This window comes from Empidonax traillii, unplaced genomic scaffold, assembly GCF_003031625.1.
Source record: "Empidonax traillii isolate 1590-97213 ecotype Southwest subspecies unplaced genomic scaffold, ASM303162v1 scaffold161:size1573837, whole genome shotgun sequence".
Taxonomy (NCBI): domain Eukaryota; kingdom Metazoa; phylum Chordata; class Aves; order Passeriformes; family Tyrannidae; genus Empidonax; species Empidonax traillii.
Window position 1 is genome coordinate 402010 of NW_020955354.1, and position 25227 is coordinate 427236.

At 40.3% G+C, this 25227-nt stretch overlaps 1 protein-coding gene across 2 annotated transcripts in view; it reads right to left on the bottom strand.

The window, feature by feature from the left end:
- Positions 1–25227, bottom strand: part of KALRN (kalirin RhoGEF kinase) — a 498966-nt gene that overhangs the window by 297088 nt on the left and 176651 nt on the right. For both annotated transcript variants that reach the window (XM_027885121.1, XM_027885122.1), the window contains exon 5: positions 4144–4336. In XM_027885121.1, the coding sequence (XP_027740922.1) occupies positions 4144–4336 (193 nt within the window). The remainder of the gene's footprint in view (positions 1–4143; positions 4337–25227) is intronic.

Below are 25227 nucleotides of genomic sequence, written 5' to 3' on the forward strand. Positions count from 1 at the left end.
TCAGAAACAACAGTGCAATCCATCAAGCGATGCATGGTGCAGGAAGTGATTATTTTCCTCATCAATACATAATTGAAGGAACATTGTAAAAAATGTCAAAGACTATGTTTAATTTTGATGAACTAACTGGATAGAAAACTTTGCTATTAATGGCATTGATTTACTTATTTATTAAAAGACGTTATATTTAATGGAATAATATCTGCCTTTTTCAGCTGGCCTGACTACCAAAAACAGATAATGAAAATGCTTCTGCCACAGATTACAGCAACACAGCCGGGCACTGAAGACGTCTTACTGCAGCTGTTGGATATTTGGACATGCTTGTTCACTAAACAGGTATATGGTGTTACAGGGATTCCGTTTCTTGTGTCACACCCCAGACAGTGGCTATACAGAAGCAAACATTTTAGGCAGGTATTGCAATCTGCCAAAACACACAACGTGTTGGGTTTTTTTCTTCCAGATTATTCCAGTTGTCTTCAGCCACGGGCAGATCTCTTCCATACTAACAATTCCTAGTTTAATTAAGCCAAAATCCATGTAAAAGTGAGATGTCATTGGAGTATTAACAACTAGAATTTATTGCAAATAGAAAGTACTGCCCACGAATCACACACAGTTAGTGAGAGATGGTTTTAATTCATTCAGACTCAGCAACTGGTGATAGAGAAAAGCACTGGGTGTCTGGAAAGCAGATCACAGTTTAAGGATGCAACAACCAATAGCAGTTCCCATTTGTTTTAGACAAATTATTCTTTTTCAGAAATACAAGCTTAGGGTTTCATATGTAACTAGAGATTTTCAGTGCTGTCATGTTAACACCCAAATTGGCAGCCCTTAAAGGCCTGTGATATTCATCAGTGACTGCACATCTATCCCTAAAGATCAGGCCTCTAAAGACTGTCAGTTTGTGCTCTTCAGAAGTGGAGGAACCCAGTAATCACAGCAACCTTGTAAAATTCATCTACAAAGAAAAACACCTGAACTCCTGATCATTTTCCTGAATTATGTCCAAAAGAGCAGAGTGACCACTGGTTTAAATTTAATAATAGCCCTTTCCTTCCAATTTGTATCTATCTAAAAATATCAGCAATTCTGGAATTTATTTAAATTGGGATTGTATTGAATTTATGCTCAGGAGAAAGATTATTTTAAGACTTTCTTGCATTATTCGTTACTTGGGGAAAGGGAAAGACAGTAGGAAGAGCCAACAAACAATGGGAAGGCAAGTGTGTAGCTTCAGAGATTTTTCAAATTTTTAAATCTCTTGACCTGGGCAATGACCCCTTGAAGATAATTCAATTTAACAGTTTAACTGCCTGTCAGGAAAATACTTCTGGTCATGGTTAACACTTGGGAATCCCCCTGCAGGGTGTCAACATAATGGAAGCACTGGTCTAATCAAGGACAAAATGTGACATGAGATAGCAGAAAGGATTTTCATTTCACAAATTCTGCAGAAATTTCCTTTATTCAGGTTTGGTTTTCTAAGCAATTTTTTAAACTCTAATGAAAACCATCTTAATTAGGCAGGCAGGTGGTAACTGTCCTGCAGGTATCATCCATCCTTCTTTTAGAAATCACTTTAAATAGTGCTGTCCACTATTCAGACCCTTTCAGCAGAAGAAAAAAAATAATCTTGAAGGCACCTCTGAATTACTGCTAACTAAGCTGCCTGGTCCATTCCTCAAAGTGCCAGGGAGCTTTGGAGTCCATGTACATAAACCAAACCCTTTCCTTTGTGTGAAAGTCTGTGGGCTTGCTTCACTCTGGACTGTGACGCAGAAACACTCTGCTGGAGCCTCACCACACAAAATCCAAATCCTTCACCTGCACTAAGGGTCCTACAGTGCCCTGGCACAAACATAATGCTTCCATTAATCTCAAAAGAGAAATCTGGCCTTAAAACTGACACTGGTTACTGCTGAGTTTGTGGATGGGGCAACTCAGTAGAGACTTCCCTTGCCTTCCACTGCAGTGTGTTCCTGCCAAGGCCCTCGTGTTTGATCCGAGCTGTGGGAAATCACCATGACAGTTCAGGGCAGAGAAGGTACCTGTGAGCTGCCCCACATAAATCAAATAAATGTGGGTCATATTGAACTGGGAAGCTTGTTTGATACTCAGTTCTTATGAGAGCACAAGCTGCCAAAGAGCCTGAGCTTACTGATGAGCAGCAGCAGCCACAGACCCAAGAATCCTTTAAAAGAGAAGTCCCTGGATTGTGGTATGCATATTACAGGGTGGACTACAGCTTAGGAGATCTTTGTTTGCATTGTGGAATTGAAGGATTCAAACCATTCTGATTCTGAGTGTCTGCAGGTGGTCTAATATGCAGAAAAAGCAGTGACACTCCTCCCCCAGTCCAAAATCTTGTGACTCATTACAGACACCCCTGTGAACAGCCCAGCAGACAGGCTAAGGCTCAAAGGCACACACAACACACACAAAATTAAAATGCCCTTCATGTGTGCCAGCATGTACAGCAAACGAGTCCAGAGCTTTTAACACAATATAGACTCAGAGCTGTAACTATGAGGAATAGCTTGATCGCAGTTTACTCTTTACTATCATCACACCAACTTCACACAGGAAAAAGCTTGCAAAAAGTATTAATTCATTTTAAAAACAAATGTTCTAAAAATATGTATTTTTAACTCTGTTACTTTACTTCTAGGTTTTGAAGCTTTTAGGAAGACATTGCTTTTGTTTACTAAAGCACTGGAGGATTGAAATTCAGTGTTGGATATACATGCATATCCTGTGTTTTCTTGGGCTACTATGGGACTGCCCCTCAGTGCCCATATATTTTTTAAATAGACACTCCCCATCCCTCAAAGCTATTCTATTACTGGTCTCTGCACAGGCTCCCTCCTGCTCCACATTCTTCTGTACCGACATATCTCCCTCCTCCTTCCCACTGCCCCCATCCCTCTCATTCCCCACAGGCAGCTTTGCCAATCTCACTGCACTGTGACGGCAGCGGCCTCTGCCAGGAGCAGTGATTTCAGTGTCAGGGATCTCTGGAGGTGACAAACCCATGCTGGAGGCAGCCTTGCTTTCAAAGGGAAATATGGGATAGCATATGGGATACCAAATGCAAGTTATTTTGATGGCTGAGTCTTCAAAAGTAGCCAAGGAATGCAAAGACTTATTTAATCAAAGCAAAATTTATAAGTTGACTGGGTTTTGTGAAACAGGTGGGGAAAGTGTACAAATACTTAAATCGTGATAATAATGTAAAATTGTGTTATTGTGTAACACCAATCTAATTCTCCATACCAATTCAAGAGTGCTTTAAAGAACAGGTTGAAAACAAGGATATATTTATATCACGCTGATTTCAACAAATCTTAAATATATACTTAAATACAGTCTTCCATTGCAGTAAACATTAAGAGCTATAGCCAAATTATCTACTGAGTTCCAGAGATACAAAATCGGAGTGTCTCTCTGGAATTAATGGATTGGTAAGACAGCCAAAATTATAATTGTTTTTCAGTGAATTACAAAAAAATAACACATGACTAAGTCATGGCTGGGCATGATTGAAGTATGAGCACTTCCTGCATCTGAGCTTTGCCTCTCTTCATGAAAGAAGTTAAAATTCACAGAAAACTAAAGTGCAGTGCCTGAGGCACCTTATCAGTCACATGAGTTAATGTTATCTCTGAATTGCAAAGCTCAATTAAATGAAGGAGGTGACAATATAAAGAGGTGACAATTTAGTAAATGTCTATTACCACAAAAAAAGTCACTACACAAAGCTGGATAGAGGGCAACTAACAAACCAATACATTTGCTTCTAAAGAACTTTAGCATTTTAACTGATTTGCTGTAGGGTTTTTTTTCCTATGAGAAACAAAGGAAAGACTTCATGCAACAGCTCCAAAAGTAAATACCACAAAAAAACCCCTAAGCAAAATGAACTGTGTGAACCTCTGACATGAAACATGCAACTCATTCCACCACTGTACTCGGGAAACAACCTGATGCCAGGGCATCAGCCCACTCCTGCTCCCACTCCCAGTCCTCAGATGTATTTTTTGTTTTCAGTTACAGAGCTTAGGAATTATTTTTTTACCTGAAGAAAAGTTTTCATCAGAGACAATGCTTTACCGTACATTTCTCTGTGGCTCTCACCTCAAAGATGAACTTGGAACTGCCGAAGTTTGTTTTCTGCTTCTGCCAGAAATTATCAGGTTTTATAATGAGGGCAACATGAATCTCAGCAGGAAAGGCTTCTTGAAGGGTTTTTAGGAGAGGCTTGATCAAATCCCATTTGGATCCCCTCATATCGATAATAACAGTGAATCCTCGTTTACAAACATCCTCACTGTAGGAATAAAAGCATATCATGATAATTAATATTGTGGGAAGTCACACCAAGACTTAACTTTTGTTGCTGGTGTTCAGTGCTTCATGGCAAAGCAAGGAATGTTATACTTTAAAAGAAAAGACAATATATTGCACAGCAAAAAGGCTTTAAGAAAGGTTGTATTAATTATACTATAATCTAATTTACATTACATTCTAGTGTCCATATTACAGTTTTATTTCTAATTTGACAAACACATTAATGCAATTTTTCACTAAAACCATACATACTTTCACACAATTGAAATCAGAATCATATATTTCTGTATAGAAGCTCTTTATATGAACATACAGTGGATTCTGCTTTCAACATATTGAATCCAACCTACAGCCAAAGTCAAGAAGCAGGGTCCTGTGCCTTAACATTATTGGCCACTTGTAAATTTGGGTACCTTCATTCACAGAGGCCCCTTTAAGAGCTTTTTCAAAAAGTGTCATTTCCAGAAAAGTGCCTTGCAATCACTGCCTGACAGGAAAGTCCTTGTCACTCAGCATGTGTACTGTTATCATTGGGGCCCTTTTCCCTCCTGATTGATCTTCCAAATGCTGTTGGATCCTTTTCAATCTGCAGTCAGGCTTTTCTGCCAGCCTGTGCTCCTCCCTTCTGAGAAGTTCAAGACAGATATCTGGCCTGGGCATTGGCAATGCATGGGGCCCAACAACACCAGAGCATTAATTGCAAACGCTTCTCTTTTTCCTCAAGAGGAGAAAGAATAAAAGGACATGTTGATTGAAGTCAAATCTGGGCAAATTTCAGCATAGCTTTTTAAGGGATGCAGTTGTATTTGTCCTCAGGAAAAGAGGTATGGTTCAAAAGTGTCATCCTCCATCTGCAGTTCCAACATTTGACGAGACTTAGGAAGTGTCTGCTCCTCTGACTGACCAGCTAATAGATCTGCCTTGCATGGTATTGAAGTCTTGAGAGCGATGGGTCTGCTTTAGGACACAAACTCTTGCACAAAATGTGTAAGTCCCATTCCCAGTAATATTATCTGTATGGTAAAGGAGTAAAATTCATTTGTGATGTACTAAAGATGCCAGAATGGTCTATATTGATCTAGTTTTATTATTTTTTTTAAGGTGAGATAGAGGTCACAGCCTTTTCCACTAAAAGAGAAGCTGTTGGAAGGAAGGAAGTATGGAAAGGAGAGAGCAAGATAAAAACAGAAAACAAACAAACAATAGAAGAAAGATGAGAAACATGGCAGAGCATGAACATATTTTGTATAGTGAGGTACAGAACAAGAAATCCTCTTTAATACATGAATATAGAACCTTTGACTTTTCTGCAAATGGGACATCAACATAAATAGGATCAATATTGTATACATAGATTCGTGTGTAAGATAATTTAAAATAGTAACTGATACTGGATATCACTGAATGATATCACTGGATTGAATCTGAAATATGCTGAGGACAGATATTATTACATACTGGTATAATGCAGAAATTGTAAGACTCTGTTTAGCCTCCACACAAATACTCTCAGTGCACAAACACAGGATTATTTTCACTTCACTCTACCTTTTTAACTTCTTAAAACACTCTTTCTGCTAATAAGATCCATCTCCTACATATTTAACTGAAAACTCTCTTAAGCTTACAACTAGGTTTCTAGGCTGGAACGAGGACTGGGATACTCTTCACAGGAGGCACACTGGATTAATACACGTTAAGAGAGTTCACTAACTCGTACAATCTCAACTTAGTGCCAGGCAGGAACAGTCAAAGACAACAAGCTTGGTCCTCTGCCTTAACATTATTGGCATGTCCAGAGCACACAGCACACAACAGTCAGTGCAAAGAAAAACGAGGGAGACCAGGCACTTCCAAACAGTGTCAAGAATATAGACCTTTTTATTCTCCCTTTACCTACTGCTGAAAGGTCACACATCTGATCCTTCCATAACTAATGCCAAAAAAGGCTGTAAAAGGAGCTTTGTTGGTGGTGCTACTGCCTCTTGGCTTTTGGAACAAGGGCTGAGACATGGAATCAAATCAGAATGGGATGAATAGAAGGCGTTTTGTGTTTTGTGTTATTTTTCTTGCAAAGCTTTATAGGGTCGTCGGGAACTCCTGCCAAGTCACTGATTCCAATTGTACTGAACTGACTTTTCCAAGGATTTCTTTTCCTTCAAACACTTGACCAAGATATCGAGGATCCATACAGGCACATGGAGAGCCCCAACAGCAGAGAAGTAACAGGTAAGTGCAATCTCTCTTTTCTGACATCAATAAATAAGCACACCACCACCCTAATGCAACTACAGCAAGGCATAACCAATGTGAGCTCCACTCCAACTCCCCATGGCTGCTGCCACCCTGAGAACTTACCAAATCTGACCTAAACCGATGAGTTAATGCTTGTTGATGAACAATATAAAAACCTGTTTCAGTAAGTGGAACAGGAATGTCCTGAGGGACTGAAGTCTTCTGTTGGTGAATCTGAACTAAAGCCTTAGACCCAAACAGATGGAAAATAAAACCCTGTCCCCAGCTTTGGAGCACAGGCAGTGTGATACCTCTATACCCATGATTACCTACCACCACGGCTAGAAGATCAGCCTGCGCTGAGACAGATATTCCAGGTGGGGAACCAAGAAACATAACTATGGGCTGGAGTCTGTTGACTCCAGGAAGGATAACAGCCTCTGCAGGCCCAGGAGGTGCAGAGAAGCAGTAGAGGGATCAGACAGGGTTTTGGAGACTTCACAGGATGTTTTCAGCAGAAGAAGAAAAGGCACCTGATTCCCAGCTTTTTCTGGTGGGCACAGGAGGACAACCATTGATGCTGCAGAGCAGGTTGGGACATCAGCCCAGGGTAGGGATCAAGATGCTTCCTGATTCTTGTCCTTGAACAAGCAGTTATTCACTACCAGCCCTGTCCACAGTGCTTGTAATTGACCAAATTTTCAACAACATTTAAAGAATGAAACTGATAGGAAATAGGGGTGGAGAATGAGGAAAGGAAGAAGAATAATCGTAGATTTCTTTGGTTCAAAACACATCAACATGTAACAACTCTTTCACTAGTAATACAAAACTCCAAACAATGCTCCTAATTGCAAAGAGGATTTCCCTACTTCATTCATCACTTAAGCCTGTAAGTTCTTGCATGAAATAAGTGCAAAGATGAGCACCCCTTTTAATTCTAGTGCAGGAAATGTACAAATGGATGGTATTTATTGCTGCAAGAAAAATCTAACTCTGTTTCAAGAGTGTTTTTCACAATCTTGCAGAAGTAATTCTGCTTGCAATTTTTTTCTTTAATGTGATGAATGGTACTGAGCTGTAACAATATCTGAGGGTCTGTAGTCTTGTCTATACAATTCAATCTCCCCAGCACAGTAATAACTCCAAATTCTTCTGCCTCTGCAGAAAATTAGCACCTGATTTTTAAACCTACTTGTCAAAAGCTATTATTTAATAGTGGTTAAACTGTTGCAAGACAGAAATCTGTCTGCTCATTATTTCTGCTTTCAGTTGCCAAGCTTACTGTGGAGAGAGCACTTATGCTGTACAAACAGGTAGCTAGATACTAATCAGGTACTAATATCTCAGAGAAAGAAGTGGGAGATAAGAAAATTATTGAGACTGTAAATTCTTCAGGGCATCTGCCATGCTGTGTTTGTCTAAGGAGCCTGCCTTGGTGGAGGTCTCCAGCTGCCTACACTCATACTACAGTCTTCAGCTGTCTGGAATGAATTCCAATAATTTACTTTTCAGGAAGCCATAGATGCAAATCCAGGGAATTAAAAATCATGAGTAATAATGGTCTGCAAAGCCAAAACCGAACACGTTTGTGAAAGTATGAAAGCTGTGCATGAATGTGGGAACACCTCAAAGGCAATTTCATTAAAAAAAACCCCCACCTAAAATTTAAGCTGCAATATCCAAATATTCACAGCAATTGATAGGGTCCTAAAAAACGCTGGCCTTGTATAGACATAATGAAGCACTGATAAATTCTTTTGAGGCCATCTGTGAAGATTAGTCATCTTTGACAGTCAAGTCATTTTTCTTCAGTTACCTCAGCATGGATTAAGGAAATGACCCGAGGTTCCTTTAGAATAGTCTAGCCATGCTTATTAACTTTACTGCTTGAAAGCAACAACTCAAACCCGTCCTAATTTAGTAATTGATCGGGGAAAGCATCAGTAGCAATCAAGCTTCCTCCACATTGTCCAAGCAAGAAATGCGTTATTCCTGGCTCTCAAGATGCTCCACCAAGACCTATCTATTACGCACAAGTAATCACTTTAGTATGGCAATTAATGTTGATTGTGGTGCTTAAGTTTTTCCGGTATTGATATTTGACCAGAAACTGGAAAAAACGCTCAGATCAAGGTATTTGGACAATCCATCAGCCTTTTGGACATGCTCATCTGGACCAGATTTGCAATGGTGAGCACGAAATATTTGATAGTAGATCCATCATTTCCGTTGCTACACTGCTTTTAAGAAAAGACAAAGACCAGCTTCTAAGTTTAATAAAAACACCCTAGAATATTTGTGAAAACAGTACTTATGATCTGAATTTTTTTAAAAAAAGAAAGCATAAAATTGAAACTCAGAAGCAGATGTGATAATTTTGTCAAAATAAATGCCTCTAATTTTTTTCTAGGGTGCTTTCATAAGGTTATTTTCTCAAATTTCCTCTTTAATTCAGGCACATTCTAAATTGTATTTTCTTTGGCAAGAACTGGTTTGCTGGGTACCAAATGAATTTAAGGACTTCATGCTTTCTGATTAATCTTTCAAATACCTATCACTGATTATGCGTATTTTTCATCCTTATGGTTTGGCCAAAGCTTCTGGCATTTCAAAGCTTCAGCACTTGATTAGCTGAAATAACATAATATCTCCATTCCCATTTTGCAGTCAGGAGTTAATGATGAAGCAGCACATTTAGCACACCTGTTGGACCATTAAAAGCACAGATCTGACATGTCCAGCATCTCATTCAAAATATGATTTGTTAACGGGGAGACCAAGATCTCTTTTAAGGTAGGTCGGTGTAACCTTGTCAGGAGACACTCTCAGAATAACAAGTAGCTCTTAAAGCATCAATTTGTAAGGGCAAAATCTACAGGAACCTAATTATTTTTGAGATCACCATTCCTTTGACAAATGTGGCTACAGTCAGCCACATGATTCACAAGCTGAGGGTGGAAAAGGGAGAGGAAGAGGAGGTATGTGAAAGCCTCCAAGCACAAACTGTTATCCCAAAGGCCTCAACTCATACGGAGACCAAACTAACTCCACTGCCTAGTTTCCATATCAAAATGCACAAACGATCACTTCTGTAATTTATGTGTTAATATTTTGGATTAATTACAATTTTTTATTTGTTTTGTCTTTAGTTTATTTACTCAGCTTGAAAATGAAACTAGACAAAGAGGTTTATAATCAGCATCACTTACAGGGTTTCATACTTTGGTTTTACACCACCACACTGAGCCTGAATATCACCTTGTCAGTAGAAATAGTCATCTATATTCATAATATACTTTCCAGTACATTTAGAGGACAAGGTAAAGTCCTTTCTAATAGACCTGTTTGTCAAGCACTCCTGAATCACAGCTATTTATTAAAATATTTTACTCTATTAAATACTTCTCAGCAAATTCTACCTGGTTAATTATTCCAGATAACTGATATGTTCCTGCACTGTCACGGCATCAGTCTGAGCTGTCACTCACATCCCACACTGACTGTGGCTGTTTGCTGTGATGAGGCAGATTGTCTTCTCAAAGATCCTGGGGCACCTGTGCCTCCTAAACCTCACACCTTGCTTACATGCCAGTATATCAGAGACCAGTAGAGGAACTTAGTGATGCACATCCTGAGAGCACCATTTCTCTGGAATAACAATTCCTACCAGAGAGCTTCAGCTACTTAAAAGGCTTTAGGTAGACAGTCTTTGTCCTAAATTTTCCTTCTTGCATTTTCTAACTTGGTTTCACAATGATTTTTTTGCAATTAGAGAAGAAACAGACACCCAGCCTCCTTTTCCAATTAATCCTTTCTTCCTTACTATGACCTAAATTTGTTTTTTTTTCTTTCGGCACTGAAAAGGAATCACTCATTCTCACTTCTTTTTTTAAAAAAAGAGAAGGAAAGAAAGAAACCAAAGCCCATTTCACACTGGCTGGAACTGGACATAAAGCAGCAATCTAGAGAAATTTCAGTGACAAGTTGTAAAAAGACTTGGAGCCAGTGAGGTCCAGGCAGAGACAAACCTCCTGTCTCTGGTTTCCAGCCACTGCTCTTGGGGGACATACAGTGTGACTGCAAAGGGTACAAGAATGCAGAAGGGTGGGCTGCACAATGTCCGCATTCAACCCCTGCCCCTGGCCCCAAGTCAACAGGAGGGAACAGAAAGACAGAAAAAGCCCAAATGCTTTGGCAGAAGCTAACTAATGTCAGAATGGGCCCTCCTGCTATCCTCAAACAACTCGTTTTGGTATTCGATTTTTACTTCGAAAAAAAATTACTCTGAACTCAAAGCAATTCTGTTGTAAAATGATGTAAGTTAGAAAGAACTCAGACACCAGCTAGGTGTAAGAAAACCTTTTCCCAATATATAACCATGATCCCACGAGCTTCTGGGAGTTGTTTTAAGAGGTGCAGGTCGGAATTCAGCAGGGTTGTGTTGTGCTCTCTTCTCCCAGGTGAAAATCCTGATCTACCTCATTACAGCCCCGACCAGAACTGGGACACAGAGCTCTCTTATTTAATTGAGCAAATAAACATTATTTGAGAAGCTTCCTGTCTTCATTCAAATAGCAAAGGTATAAGACACAGCTGTGTTCAAAAAAGCACGATCACAGCTACTAAAGCCAAATCTGGAGGACGAATATTATAATTTTTCACTTTTTTTGAGGTTTCTGCTGGTAAATGATGCCTTCATCTAAACTCATTTACCCTCTTCCCCTTTTGTTGTTGCACATCTACTATATTTGGATCAGTGTCTGGCAGGTCTTCCTTGAAACAGCTGCTGAGATAAATACGAAATTCATCAGGCCTTTGTTTTGTTGAACAGGGCTACATTTAAAGATTTGTTACTACAACAAAGAAATATTTGAACAGTAAGTACCATTCAACTCTCTCTTGAGTATTTAAAGTCTTGTATTTGAGATGATTTAGCAGAAACAAAAAAAAAAAATGCTTCACCAAATGAAAATTACACGTTCTCGACATTTGCTGGAAAACATAAATATTAGGATCGTGTTGAAATATAAACACACCAACCATTCTTGAAAAGGTTTGGATGTGCAGAGGCTATTAAAAGTAAGTTTGAAGATTCAAATCCACTGGATTCCAGAGGAGAAATAAATAGATAGGGTCGTGCCTAGGACAACCAAACTAGTAAGATTCAAAAAATAAATATATCTTTTTGCCTGCACTTTAAGGTTTTCTTTTCATAGTTCAAGCAAGGAGACCATGGAGCCCATTTCACGTGCAGTCGCTATGAAGTTTAGTCTACGGCCAACACTGCCAGATTTTCACACAAGGAAAAGGAGACTTTTCTCATCTGGGCAATGAGTGCTTGGGGCTCTTAGACACGGGATCCTAATTTATCTGTTCTCGACATCAGTGACTTAACAAGGGAGTGAATGGAGCATGGTGAACAGCTCCAGGAATTCCAGTCAGCACTGTAAAACACAGTCACCCCAGAGTGGAAAGTCTCCAGATTGCAAATACATACATTTCCTTGAAATGCGTTGTTGGAGGCAGAGAAACCCATAGGGGAAAGAACTTTTATAGCATAAATAAGCCTGCAAACATGTTCGGCTCATGCAAAGAATGATTAATGTCGGTCTAGACAGTCGACAGCAGCACCTGGTAAAATCCAATATATGTCCAGAGGCAGACACCATGCCAAATTCCATGCTGATGCAAGCAGGTATAACCACTCTGGGACTAGCACATTTGATTCAGGGCTCAACCAGGCTCACAGATGAGGACAGGGGGAAAAAAACTCTTCAAAGATGGTAAAATCACTTTTTCTACGTGGTTATTGACATTTCTTGCAGTAAGCACTCATCAGTTCTCATACACTGCTCCTGGCAGTGCAAGAGAGCAAGGCACATCCATTTACAGAAGTGCTGTAATTAAAATAAGGAACTAGGGAGAAAAGATGAGACACTGAGTGCAGGTTCTCATGGAACTATTACTGAATTAAAACCTGGAAAAAAAAGCTTTTATAACAGCAAAATATTCTGCTCAGTCCTTTGCAGATGAAATGTCTTTTTTTTTTAATTTTGTTCCTTTTTTCAGTCTACTAAAAAAAAAAAAAAAGGAAAAAACCTTTGAGTTTTATCAAAATATTTTGATTGCCATAGCATTTTAGAGGTGTTTTTGGTGAGAAATTTCTAAGGCTTTTGAATTTTTTCCTCATTGAAAAATCTGCATTTCAAACCAGCAGATTCTTCCACAACTTAGTAACTTGGCCTCTGCCCTTTTGCAGTGCAGAGTTCACCACGGGATTTGCACTTTCTATCTCCCAAGCAGAAGTGATGTAACTCTTCTTTGAGACCTACAAGATTTGGCCAGAGTCCACCCACTCTATGTTTTATTTAAGGGCATTTATTAATCCATGTATGGATTCAAGTATATCTGTTAGGAGGAAAGGTTGAGAAACACTCTGTGGTCCCTTCTGTGGGTCTGTTTTGCTACAATACTACAAGAGCATTTAAGTTTTCTTTAGAATTGGGCAATTAAAAAGCTGATGCCCCCTTTTTCCCTGGGTTGGACAATGAGGGCTGACCATGACTAATAAATGAGTGGTACTCTTTTTTTTTTGAGTTCCACCCATATACAAACAAAGCAGGTCTTTGTAGACACAATGATTTACCTAAAATAGTTCACTTATCAGATAGATACTTCCTGCCATGCCAGGCTGGGTGAAGACTGCCTGTTGTATTACATCCAGAAGGGCTTGCTCTGAAGCTACAAATCAATCTGTGTTATAAGATACACTTGTAAAATCAATTTTTGTGCATTCATTTACACTGCAGACTTTACTCATTCTTTCAAATAACTACCATGATGGCACTGAGAGGGGAAAAAGTCCTTTTTACAGAGTCCTCGAGAGACAGTGGAAACTGATGTGCTATTGACAGCCCAGCTACAAAACATCTACCTCATGTCCCATTTATTCTGAATCTGTCTCTAGCAAGGCCAGGCTCTCTCTGCATCCAGCAAGAGGGGCTAAGCCTTGCCAGTGAAGCTACTGGATGTGAGGTATCCCTTATTATTTGTGGAGACATTGATGTGCAAGAGATCAAAATCACTGAGGCTGACTGAGCACAAACAAGTCGATAACTCCATATTTCACAGGGAGTAGAAGACCTGAGAGTGAGAAAGTTGGATCCAAAAAGCTTCTGGAAACCTAAGACAAATCCTGTGTTCCATAGTCAAACTATGGAACCAAATCCTGGAAATAACCTTGCAAACCTCAACTGAGTCTCTGAGCTAACACTGCCTGTCTTCCCAAGATCACCTGAGGTGTTTTTACAGCCTCAGATACTCTCACCTTTGTAGGGGACTGAGCTCCTCAGGTGGCTGTGTGTGGTCTCCTCAGGTTTACAGTCCATCATGCTAAGGCACTTTCCCTCACCCATGGGAAATCACACACTGGTGTCATGGCAACACAGTTTTAATGTTGCTTCCCTCATGATCCTTTCATCACGATTGCAGTTCTCCATAACTACCTCCACCCATCATTCACCTCTAATTGGAAAAACTCAGAGCAACTGTTTTATCAGCTAAAGTAGGTTCAGATAAATGATCTAGTTTCAACTGCCTGCTCCCTTTTCCCTCTTAGCTGTATCATATCTCTATCAAAAGCACTATAAAACTTCCAGGCAAGCCCATCTACAAATACCACGTGTGAACACACATCACCCTATTCATCTCAACAACTACATACCCCAGGTGGTGCTTTTCTTGCTGCCAGACCTGAAAATTATATTGACAAATTAACATACGTCAGGACAGGAACGATAGGAATCTGCTAGTCAGAAACAAAACTCCTACAATTTATTGTAGATATCAGCAAGCCCATGGTAATGAAAATCAGAGAGAGTAGAATCATGAAACACTGCACCTAAGGATATTTGGCCTAATACTGAGTCCCTCATTTGATCTGGAAGAAACACATCAAACATACATCACAGGCCACATCTACTCCACCAGATTAATGGTTTCCTACCTGTCAGTTAAACTAATGCAATACAACCTCCTGTGCAGAAACGGGCCTAATGCTGCAGGTTTCTGTAGGAAGTTGAACCGCCACAGTCAACCCCCCCACAACCCCCAGAAAACAATTGATGAAAAACAACAGAAACCATTTCACAGTTGCCGTGCAAACCTCTAGCCCCACACCGGACACATCACCCAGTTTAGGAAAAGTCTACTAAGTGAAACTCCCTGATACTGAGATAACACAAATATACGTAACTATTTTCTTTTCAATTATAGCTTCACATACGGCTGGAGCCCTGCAGTCCAAGGGATGAGACTGAGCCAGGTGAGCCTAATTGGGTTACTCACTTCTTTCTTGTGTTTCTGGGTAACAGCTCAACTCTACCTCTGCACGTTACCTGACTTTTCTTTATTGGAACTACTGCATTCTTCTATTGAATGTATTATATTTACCATATCTTCAGACACAGGGAGGATACATAATTACAAGGAGAATTGCAAGCAGTCATTGGCCACTTCACGGTTAATTCACAAGAGATTAAGTGATATCACTTCATAATCTAAGCATGTGCTTATTTATCCATGCTGGGATATATTCTCTGTTACACGTGTGCTGATTTTATATAGGAGTTGTTTATTGCTCTATACATATGCTTATCTAATTGTACTGAATATACATGCTTTATTAAACTCATAAATGAGCACATTTATAGGTCTGTGTGAAAGCAGAGCCCTTCATATTTTATTTATAAAGTGGAACAATAGAATGGCATTGACATAGAACATCCATTTAACTCAGAGGATTTAGGGTTGTCCCAAAGACTTTTCTATTTTTTTGCCAGAATCAAAGCTTTGGGGTTTTTTAATTAGATTTCCAGCCCATCTGCTTGCAAAGATAGCCCTGACAATATAAACTAATGCACATTTGTCTTGCTGAGTCTGCAGCCAGTGGAAGGAAACAATGAGATGAGGAGAACAGTGAACTTGCACTCTCTGTCTTATTGGGGTGTTAACTAAAAACCCCATTCTGACAGCCTAAATACCACAATTCTTAACTATTTTATTTCTGTTAATTGTACCACAAACCTTCAGATACAACGTTTGTCAAAGCCATGAATTATTCACATAAGCTCTTTCCCATTTTGATGACCACGCTGTACAATTCAGGCTGTCAATTGGGACCAGGCAAGTATCTGGCCAAATATTTATGCCTGCAATTATAATCAAGGATTTTGCTCTTTTTTTTACTGTGAGGAGTAAAAGCAGCGATCACAGCATAATCAAACTACTACTAGAAGCCTATAGTGGAAAAGCTTGCAAGACCACAATTACTGTGGATTTGATGTAGAACCCACAGGAGCACTAATGCATAATTTTAAGTGCTTTATGACATAAAACTAAGGAAAACAGATTAAAATCTCTGTTGCTATGACATGCTTTACAAACAGCAGAGAAAACAGCTCAAATACACTCAGACTTTTTCCTACAATTTGAAAATAATAAGAATGCTGCCCTGGTCTCTGCTATAACAACTGATAGTACTTCCGTGCTAAAACCACCCACAAAACTGACTCTAAGTAGAACTGACTATTCCTGCATTTTTTGTAATTACCAATTCCAAATGTAAATAACTGTTTCAACCTTCTCTGATACAAGCTCCTCTGAAATAATTATCAGTGTGTGTTTATGTCCATCAAGCAAACTCACACAGGTTGTTGGTGTTTGAAAATAAAGAGGTAAGATTGAGTCTATAACAGTTGTTGCTGCCTGAATTATCTCACTGTGGGGATGCTGCATGGATGCAGTCGCATCCTAATACTGGGTTTTTTAAGGACAGCAATGTTCAGTGACCATATTTCTTTAATCCTATGGTCCATCTGATAAAAATATCTTCCATCTGGTTCCTGTTCGTTTGGTTGTGCCTCACAATAGAAGGAGCTTGATTAAGCAATTAAGATGGTGCATGAAGCACATGTTTACATTTGCTGGATACGGATGGACTTATGATCACACTTGACTGGTTTTCTGGAGGAGGATGACAGTACTTAAGAATTAGGAAAAGGACACGGTAAGTAGAAGCCTGCAGGCCAGGCAAGCCTTTTACTGCTTTGGTTGACTTCTTGCATCAATTTCCAAGTTTATTGTAGTAAATTAATGTGTTAGCCTGAAAAAGTATTGATATCCTCCTTTCATTTGTGACTAAGAGCAGATATGGTGAATGCATGTTTCCACCTTGATGATTTCCTTCTTGTGCCCCTGGCAACTTCCACAATGAATAAATATCTTTGCTCTGTCTTAAGATGGAGAAAAGTTGTGCAAAAGTCCTAGGCTTGGTAACGGCTGCCTAGATAGATCCTTTCTAGTCTGTTGAGATTGATTTGTTGCTTGTTTCTGTTTGCAGAGTAGATATATATTTCCAGTTCATTCAGATTCTGGAAGTCAGCTGTAGCCTGGAAGAAGCAACAGGTGAATCCTGTGATCTTCACAGGAGGCACCTATCAAAGGTAGGAAGAACTGATAAATTAGTTGAGACTCATTCATAAAATTACCTGATATAATTATTTGTTCCGAACTACCTTAAAATTCAGCCAAAAAATCCTGTTACATCATCCGGTGATAAAGACTTCTTTGCTCTTCTCTCTGTCCCATCTAACTAAAATAGTTTATCATTAGCTTTGTTTGAACTTGACCAGTATTTGAACTTACATGACGTAGAACATAAAGTGCCACAGCATCTGAAGTATTTAGCACTGCACAAACAAACCCACACTACAAGAACGCTGTCATAACCTGGTGTACCATCTTAACATGTAACATGTTAAGAAGGATCTTAAAGAACTTTGCCATGAGTAATCAGGTGTTAAATAAAACAGGGTCTAATGTTATGCTTTAGAGTACTTCACTGAACAACAAAAGCAGAGAAAACCACATTTTTGCATTGGACTTCAACAAAGAACAAATTACACACCAGCAGATCTCTGACAACTTCCTTTGAAAAAGGAACTTAGTTCTCGGCCACGAGAATGAGAAATACAGAAAGAAAAGCAAGGACTCAAAAAGCTATGTGCCAAAAAAATGTTCACAGGTGCAGGAATTAGGCTTTTAACAGAATCCCTAATTACACATCTGACTTCTGGCATCTTTTCAAGGCAGCATGAACACAGCTAAAGTTCTCTGTGCATTTGTACCCTCACAAAAATAAAAGGGAAACATATGTTTTCATTTGTAAAAACAATTATAAGTCAACCCCTAAAAGGGCAATGTGAGCACAATACTGGCAAGATGGACTTCAGCTTCGGAAAATACTGACTTCTCACCAATTTCAAAAGCCAAGAAATAGAGATCAAGACAACTTTGCACTGGTCTTGTATACAATACATTCATTTGATTTATATTGTTCCACTTTCTGTACCTTATCAAACACGTCTGCTTTAATTTTCCAAGTGCCCCTGGGAATGTATGAAATATGTAATGAAGACAACGAGCACCTTATTCACTTTGATGAATATTTCTAAACCTTATGTCAAAGTTAGAGCAGGTGGATTCTCAAGTGGCCTTTTTCTCAAAGGTATCGAGTGGATTTTACCTAACAAAAATTTATGCCTTTTTCATATAATTAGTAGTGCCCAGCAAGTCATCAGATAAGTGCTGCTGATGCTATTATACCACAGATACAATTTAACAGTCCATAAAACTACAGAGGTGAAGTGTCCAACACAATTCATTCCAAAATGAAAATCCCAGCAAACCTTTTCAGCTGACCCTATTTCCCTGTCACCTACCACGTACAATCCGACACTGCAAAATCATTGGGGTGGCTGTTCTGGAAATTAAAGAGAAACTGAGATTTCCAGTAAGCCTGGTAAGTGGGGAATGATATAACAGTTGGGTCTTGCCTTGTGAACAGGGAAGAATGAAACTCTAAAAAACCTGCACATATTGCTTGTGTATTTGATTCCTAGCCTAACAGTTCATTAACAAAGCAGAGCTCCCAGACATTCTTCCTACGGGTAAGATTGTTCACTACTTTCCTATGTACCTGCTTTTTAATTAGATTTTGGAATGGAACTGCAGCTCCTACCCACAAATCTCCGGTGGGAAGCAAAATCTAAACTAATCTGTGATCCCAGAAATGTTTGCTTCTCCAGATGCAATTTCTGAACACTTACAAATGTAGAAACAGAAGAATGGAGAAATAAGGGGACATAACCACAAAATTGGATGTGATTAATCAGTGTTGTAAGAGTTCAGTTCTGTCTTGTGAATGGAGGAAAAAAAGAGGTCTTAAAGAAAAAGAACATATTGTCTATTTGATTAATACTTAGACTAATACACTAACAAGGAAGCTTTTCCAGCCATTCTTCCAATGTGAAAGATCACCCATTAGTTAATCAGGCACCTGCTTTTTATTTAGGTTGGATTTTGGAACTATTGCTCTCCCCCACATTCTTCTTATACTCCCAAAAATCACTGCATGGCAAAAAGGTACATTTGTAATGGAGATGGGTTTTTCAAGAATATTTTCTCAGGTCAGGCAGTGACACAGTACATGGCCAATTTCCTGCACAGTGCTCCCAATTCAGCACTGGGAAAGGCAGCTTTAAGGCCTCGTTTCCCAGAAATCAGAAGTCTAATCAGTGCATGCCATTAAAGGGATGCGCATTTCTGCCTCATACAGAATACCTATAACCAAACCACTCAGGGTTTTATATCTTCAAGATGTAAAAATATCCATTAATTTGGTTTCCCAAACTTTAGGGAGGTGTCTCTTGTACAGACTGGTAAATTCAGGTTATACAGTTAAACCAAGGGAGAAGAAAACCCAGTGTTGAGTCCTGAACTAAAATGCAGGAAACTCTTGACTGTGTGTCTTCTCTTGTGTTCTAGGATGGCACCTACCTTAGTGCAAACGTGACCCAAATGGGTGAGCTAAATGAAACCTCGGGCTCCAAGTGATTATTTATCATCTACAAAGATCACGAAAGACATGAGCAGAGTTGATAATAAACCTAGTCTTTAGTTGGTGGGCTAAGAAGAGCTGCTAATTCTACTGAAAAGGAAATGCAATTTTAGTCTCCAGTTAGGTCTGACACACAACAGAAAAGCGATAGAAGTTAAAAACCTGCATTGCTGCATTAGCAGAGGACTTTGGCCTCTGGGGCAGTCAGCTGCTGAATCACAGGAGACTGAGATAGAAGAGACCTAACTAATCATCACAGCCAGGGATGATGTTGGTACTTAGCCAAGAAAGAACAATAATCAGTACCAGAAGCCTACCTTTCTTGCAGCTAATTTATCAGCAGCATTAAATTAACATGCAAATAAAGAGGAATGAGGGGAAACTATTCTAGACGTATAGTTTATAGCAATATAATTTAACAAGTATTAGTCTCCATCCACCATGACTGACAGCATGACTTTTCCATACAACATACAAAGTGTACGTGCACAATTGATGAAACATGTACAGGAAGCCCACTTGGAGTTCTCCAAGGGGAAAAAACTCTTTTATTCCCGGTGGGACGTGATGTTTGCCCACGGAGCAGCTCAATAGAATGCAAGAGCACTTCAGAACACAGCATTCAGTCTTGACCTGAAACTCAGTGTTTTGCAGATCATGCCTCAAGAACACCAGAGCCACGAACCCTGCCTTGCAGAATGGTAACCTGCAGGGAAAATGTGGAAACACTCCCTGGAGTTCTAAAGTATCACAGCCCCTGCATGGGTACAAGGTGTATTTTAAACTGCCATAAAGTTCCTGCTAAGGATCCCACCCATCTCCGTATCAATGCTGTGTTGGTATCCATATTATTCCATTCCTTAAATGGGTAACATTTTATAACTGCTTGTATGCTGGACCCTGATTTAGGACTGGTGGAGGAAGAAGGGTTGAGTTTTACCAAGCAAAGGTTTCCAACGACTAATTCTTTCAAACTAAACTTCAAAAAAGTAATATTTATTCAATCCTCGATGACAACATCAATAGCAGAAGCATCTGGCTTGCCAGATGCTCAAATAAATAATCTATCACACTTAAGTCATCCTTCTAGTGGAAGTTTGCTAATAACACTGCATAAATATTAGAGATTGTCAGATTTTTGTGTTCATGTGTGAAATGGGGGAAAGGCACAGGAAAGGCATATGAAGGCAGCCTGAATCTGGCTGGAGATGAACTGCTGCTGCTACAATTTTCAGAGAGAGATGTAGTTATTCTACAAAACCAGTCCTCTGCTAGAATTTCTATCCAATGACTTTAACCAAAAAGAGCACTCAGCAAGGATGCCCCTTGTAAATGCAGCATCAAGCCTACAGCACGTTCCTCCTTTCTCTTGTTTGCGCTGTAGCACAGGTGTGTGCAGGAGGTGGAAGGTGTCTCCCTGAGAACAGTTACAGGACAAGGGAGAGCTGTTCTGATCCTTGGGCTTGTTGGCGAAGCACCACAAAGGAACTTTCTAAAATACTATATTGCTTGGAAATTCTCCAGAGATTAAGGTTTCTCTTTAAAGTTAGACATGAAGTAAGGCCCTGTGGTACACAGGCAGGGAAACCAACACTCCCTTGTCAATAGTAGAAAAGTACCCTGTGGCACACTTTGCAGACCAGACAATGTTTGTCAAGCCAAAAGCATGTCTGTGTTACACTTTTCTGCCTCTTCTGGGGGGAAAGGAGGGAGTCTGGAATTACATTTCTTATTTTTCTGATTATACTTTGTGTTAAAGTATTTCTTTCTCTCTCTTTATTTTTTCTCTTAATCGAAGTAGCCCAACAGTCTCACATCACATAGTTACAATCACATTTTGCTGCAAACAGCTCTGCAGGATCCACAGGGAGCTCTGAAGCAGTGCCAGGATCCACAAGGAAGACATAAAATACCACAGACTTGGTTAGGAGCACCTTGTGGAAAATGAGAAGAAACCATTGATGAGATTTACAACTGTCTACCAAACTTGGACACCAATTCCCTTTGCAAACAGCAGGGAATTGAGCATCCCAACCTCTGAGACAAATTTTGCCAGTCTCAACCCATACTTTCCACTTTATAAGAGCATCAGCCTGCTCAATCCCACATGTAACCATGAATTGGTCATTGTTCTACTTTAGTATGATTCAATTTTCTAATACTATAAACTAGCACGTGCTTTTATGAGCATGGGAACTGCCGAACCCTTGGTGGTGGTTTGCACGTCGATTCTCTAATGGTTAATAACAAATGTGCCTCTAACATGCTCTGGCCATGCCCCCACACCTCCAGTCTCCGAAAAGGGCTAAGTTCAGACCACCTTTCCCTCTCTCTGGACACTAATTAGGTCTCTTTCCTTGATGCAGCTGTCTATTCTCATTAAATTTGTAGGAATTTATTATTCTTGAGAGTCTTCTCTGACAGATTTGGTTTAACAGTAACTGACAGACAGCACGATGGCACAAGCTTTTAATCATTCATTTGGAGACACAGCTAAAAATATATTCGTGAAGATGCATCCTCAGTCCTACCCAAGCTGTAGACTGGGGAATCCAGACTTTGGAGCAGCATCCACAATAGCTCCACAGATCCAGAGAGGATAAGGATCAGGCAGTCTGGGCTGAGACAACTCCACTTCTGTGTCTCCCATTACTTGTTCCATATTGGCACACAGTAAAGGTCTCATCCATTCTCCATGGGAGTATGGAAGAGCTTTCCATTGACATTTGACAATATTCCCATTACAAAGCAGTCTGCAAAGCACAGCAGTTGTTTTCCTGCTTCTAATGACATCCATGAAGAGGATGGCATAAGCCACTTCCAAACTGTAATAATTTCTGAGAGTAAAGAGGATATAACACATACTGGAATTACTGATGAGGAACACAAGCATCCATAGTGGAACAGTCTCTGCAAAAACCGTAGGAAAGAGATCACCTAAAAGAAAAGTTAGGATTGGCTGAGCCACTGCACATTCCACTGACGGCTGCTGACAGCTTCAAGAGGAACCACACACGGCCGGTGCCAGCTCTGCTGCCAGCACAGCCCTCCCACAAAATGTCTGCTAATTTTAGCTTTTCTGAATTACTGCTCACATTAACACAAACCTGCCTTCTCCAAGGAATTCTCCCAGTCACTGCTGCCTGGATCTCTCGGAGAACTGTGGAGCCACAGCTCTGATGGTTAAAAGGCCCACAATGAACAGGCAGCAGCTTTACATCAGCACTAGCATGACAAAGGCCAGGGAGGGCCGGATGGGTGTGCTGCAGAGACTCACCGACCACTTGTCAGAGAGCCACTGACAAAGAGGATGGAGAAAATGAGGCTCTGCCTAAAATTTATAGCAGGCTGCGGTGCCCGCCAGCTCCCTCGCCAGCAAGTGGGTGCAGAATATATCCTAGTGTACAAGTTTCTGCCTTTTCTCCATCACCTCAGATCCTTCTTCCAGGCAGTAAATGCCAGTACAACCAGCATGCAAAAGCCATTTAGGACAGGAACAATGCTGATCTAATCCCCAGTCCAAGGGCCTGGACAGAGCTCAAAAAGCAGAGTGTGCAGCACAGCTCTACGTGAGACAGCTCAGGGGATGGGATCAGGCTCCAGATCCTGCCAGTGCCACCAAGTGTCACTCAGTCATGGTGCCTCCCATATCTTCACAGTGGCAGCTGCAGATGGTTAAGGGGGTTGTTCTACTGTTTGCTCTAGATTTGGAGAAATCCAAGCAGAATCCTTCTCAGCATGAACACCCTGTTGGAAACACAGTCAGGTACTACCTACAACATTGCTAACAGAGATGCTGCAACACGGGGAGCAGTTGCACAGGACAGGCAACCATCCTGTGTGAGAGCCAGAGAGCAGCACCCCCAGCCCATGCTGAGTTGCTGAGCAGCATCTGAGGCTCCCCTGAGAAGACAGCTGAGGTTTACTCAGGACCCTGGCAAAGCTCAGACCCTTGAGACAGACTCCTTGGCACAGCCCATCAATCCATCAAGAATGCTCAGCTGATGTTGCTGCACCAAATCACCACCCGTAGAGGAGGTACCTATTTCCAGGTACCTATTTCCACTGTCCACCCCTTACCCCATGGGAGAAGCACGGCCACAGGCATCTCTGACTTTTCTCAGAGGGTTTTAAGAGCTATCCAATCCCTCCTCTCACAGTAAGAAAGACAGAAGCCAGGTGTGGAGGTGCTGCAGAGCTACAGCTGAGCAGCAGCTGCCTGTTGGCTGCTTTCTCTGCAAAGGACATGGGAAGATGGGGCTGCAGATAAGGACTCTGCTCACTGCCATCCCTCTGGCTGCTCTGAACTTGCAGTCTGAATGCACTCCTGCGGTGAGGAGAAACACCCCACAGGTGGGAAGGTGGGGCTGAAGTGAAAAGGCCAGACCAGTAAAACCAAAAGCCATCAGACCTGAACTGGGTAGAGACACTTGCTTTGCTGCCTGGGAAGAGCACAAAGTAAAGCAGTGACCTTTGTTTCATTGGATGTGTGCCTCCTCAAGCCCTTTTCCCTGGCTCCACTGAAGAAGGCATGACTGAGCTCTCACTGGGCTGGAAAACAGCCCAGTGCCAGGAAAAGGAACTTCCCTTCCAGATCTGTGCTTTTTCTTTGTATGTTAAACTTGGCCTGTAGGGCTACCTCCACAATCCTAAATCTACAAATCATTAACCCACTGAATTTTTGTTGGAGATGGCAGATGAATCATAAAGAACCCAATATGACTTTGAAATCTCAGCATGAGTCTGCATGGTTGGCAGTAACAGAAAACTGAGCTCCCACCCCTACACTGCAAAATAGAACAATTGCCTTGGAAATAATTCAGACATAATAAATGAGGGATTCCTTCATATTAACTGTTTTCAACTGCAGATTTATAGTCTAAAATTAAGCAGATGTTGAGTGCTGAATAGAATGCTTAAAAACACAATGACAAGTTGAAATCCCAGTTTCTCTGCATGTGGCAATCAGCAATTTCAATTATTTATTGAAATACAAGTAAAATATAATGAAATGATGCAACATATACTTAAGAACATAGACATATTGTAGAATTTAGTATGAAGAAACACACTGAATCCAGATTTTCAGGTCTTCCAAAATGGTGCAAAAAATTTTGCATCCAAGACAGACAACTTGCAAAAAGATTTGCAAAGTAATTTCTAGGTCCTTTGAGTAATTTACTTCAAATAAGGATTTCAGTCTTGAAATAACATCAACCTTTATTTTATTTATGTATTTGAGTTCCCAAACTAATGTTCTGAAGCAGGGCAATCAAATCTTCATGAGGTTGTTTCAATATTAACATTGAGTTACTCTCACTTGCTTCTATTTCAAAAGAGAGATATGCTTCTGTTAGACTTTTCACTATCCCAAAAAACAGCAACAGGCAAGGAAAGCAGGAAGCAATGTGGAAATCAATACTGAAGCACACCCCCCCCCTTACCTGAGGTTTGGGCTGATTAAAAAAAAACAATTCCAGGGATTAAAAATAAACATAGGAAATTAAAATTGTGTAACTGTTAAAAAAAACCCACATCTTTATACAAAACTGTCACACGAGCTGGAAAGACTGTTTTCATCCTTCTTTTCGAAAACAAGAGTGACAAGATCTGTGCCCCTCCCAATATGCCTTCTAACAGGGTCTCTAAGATGGGGATGCTACAGAAACCTGCTT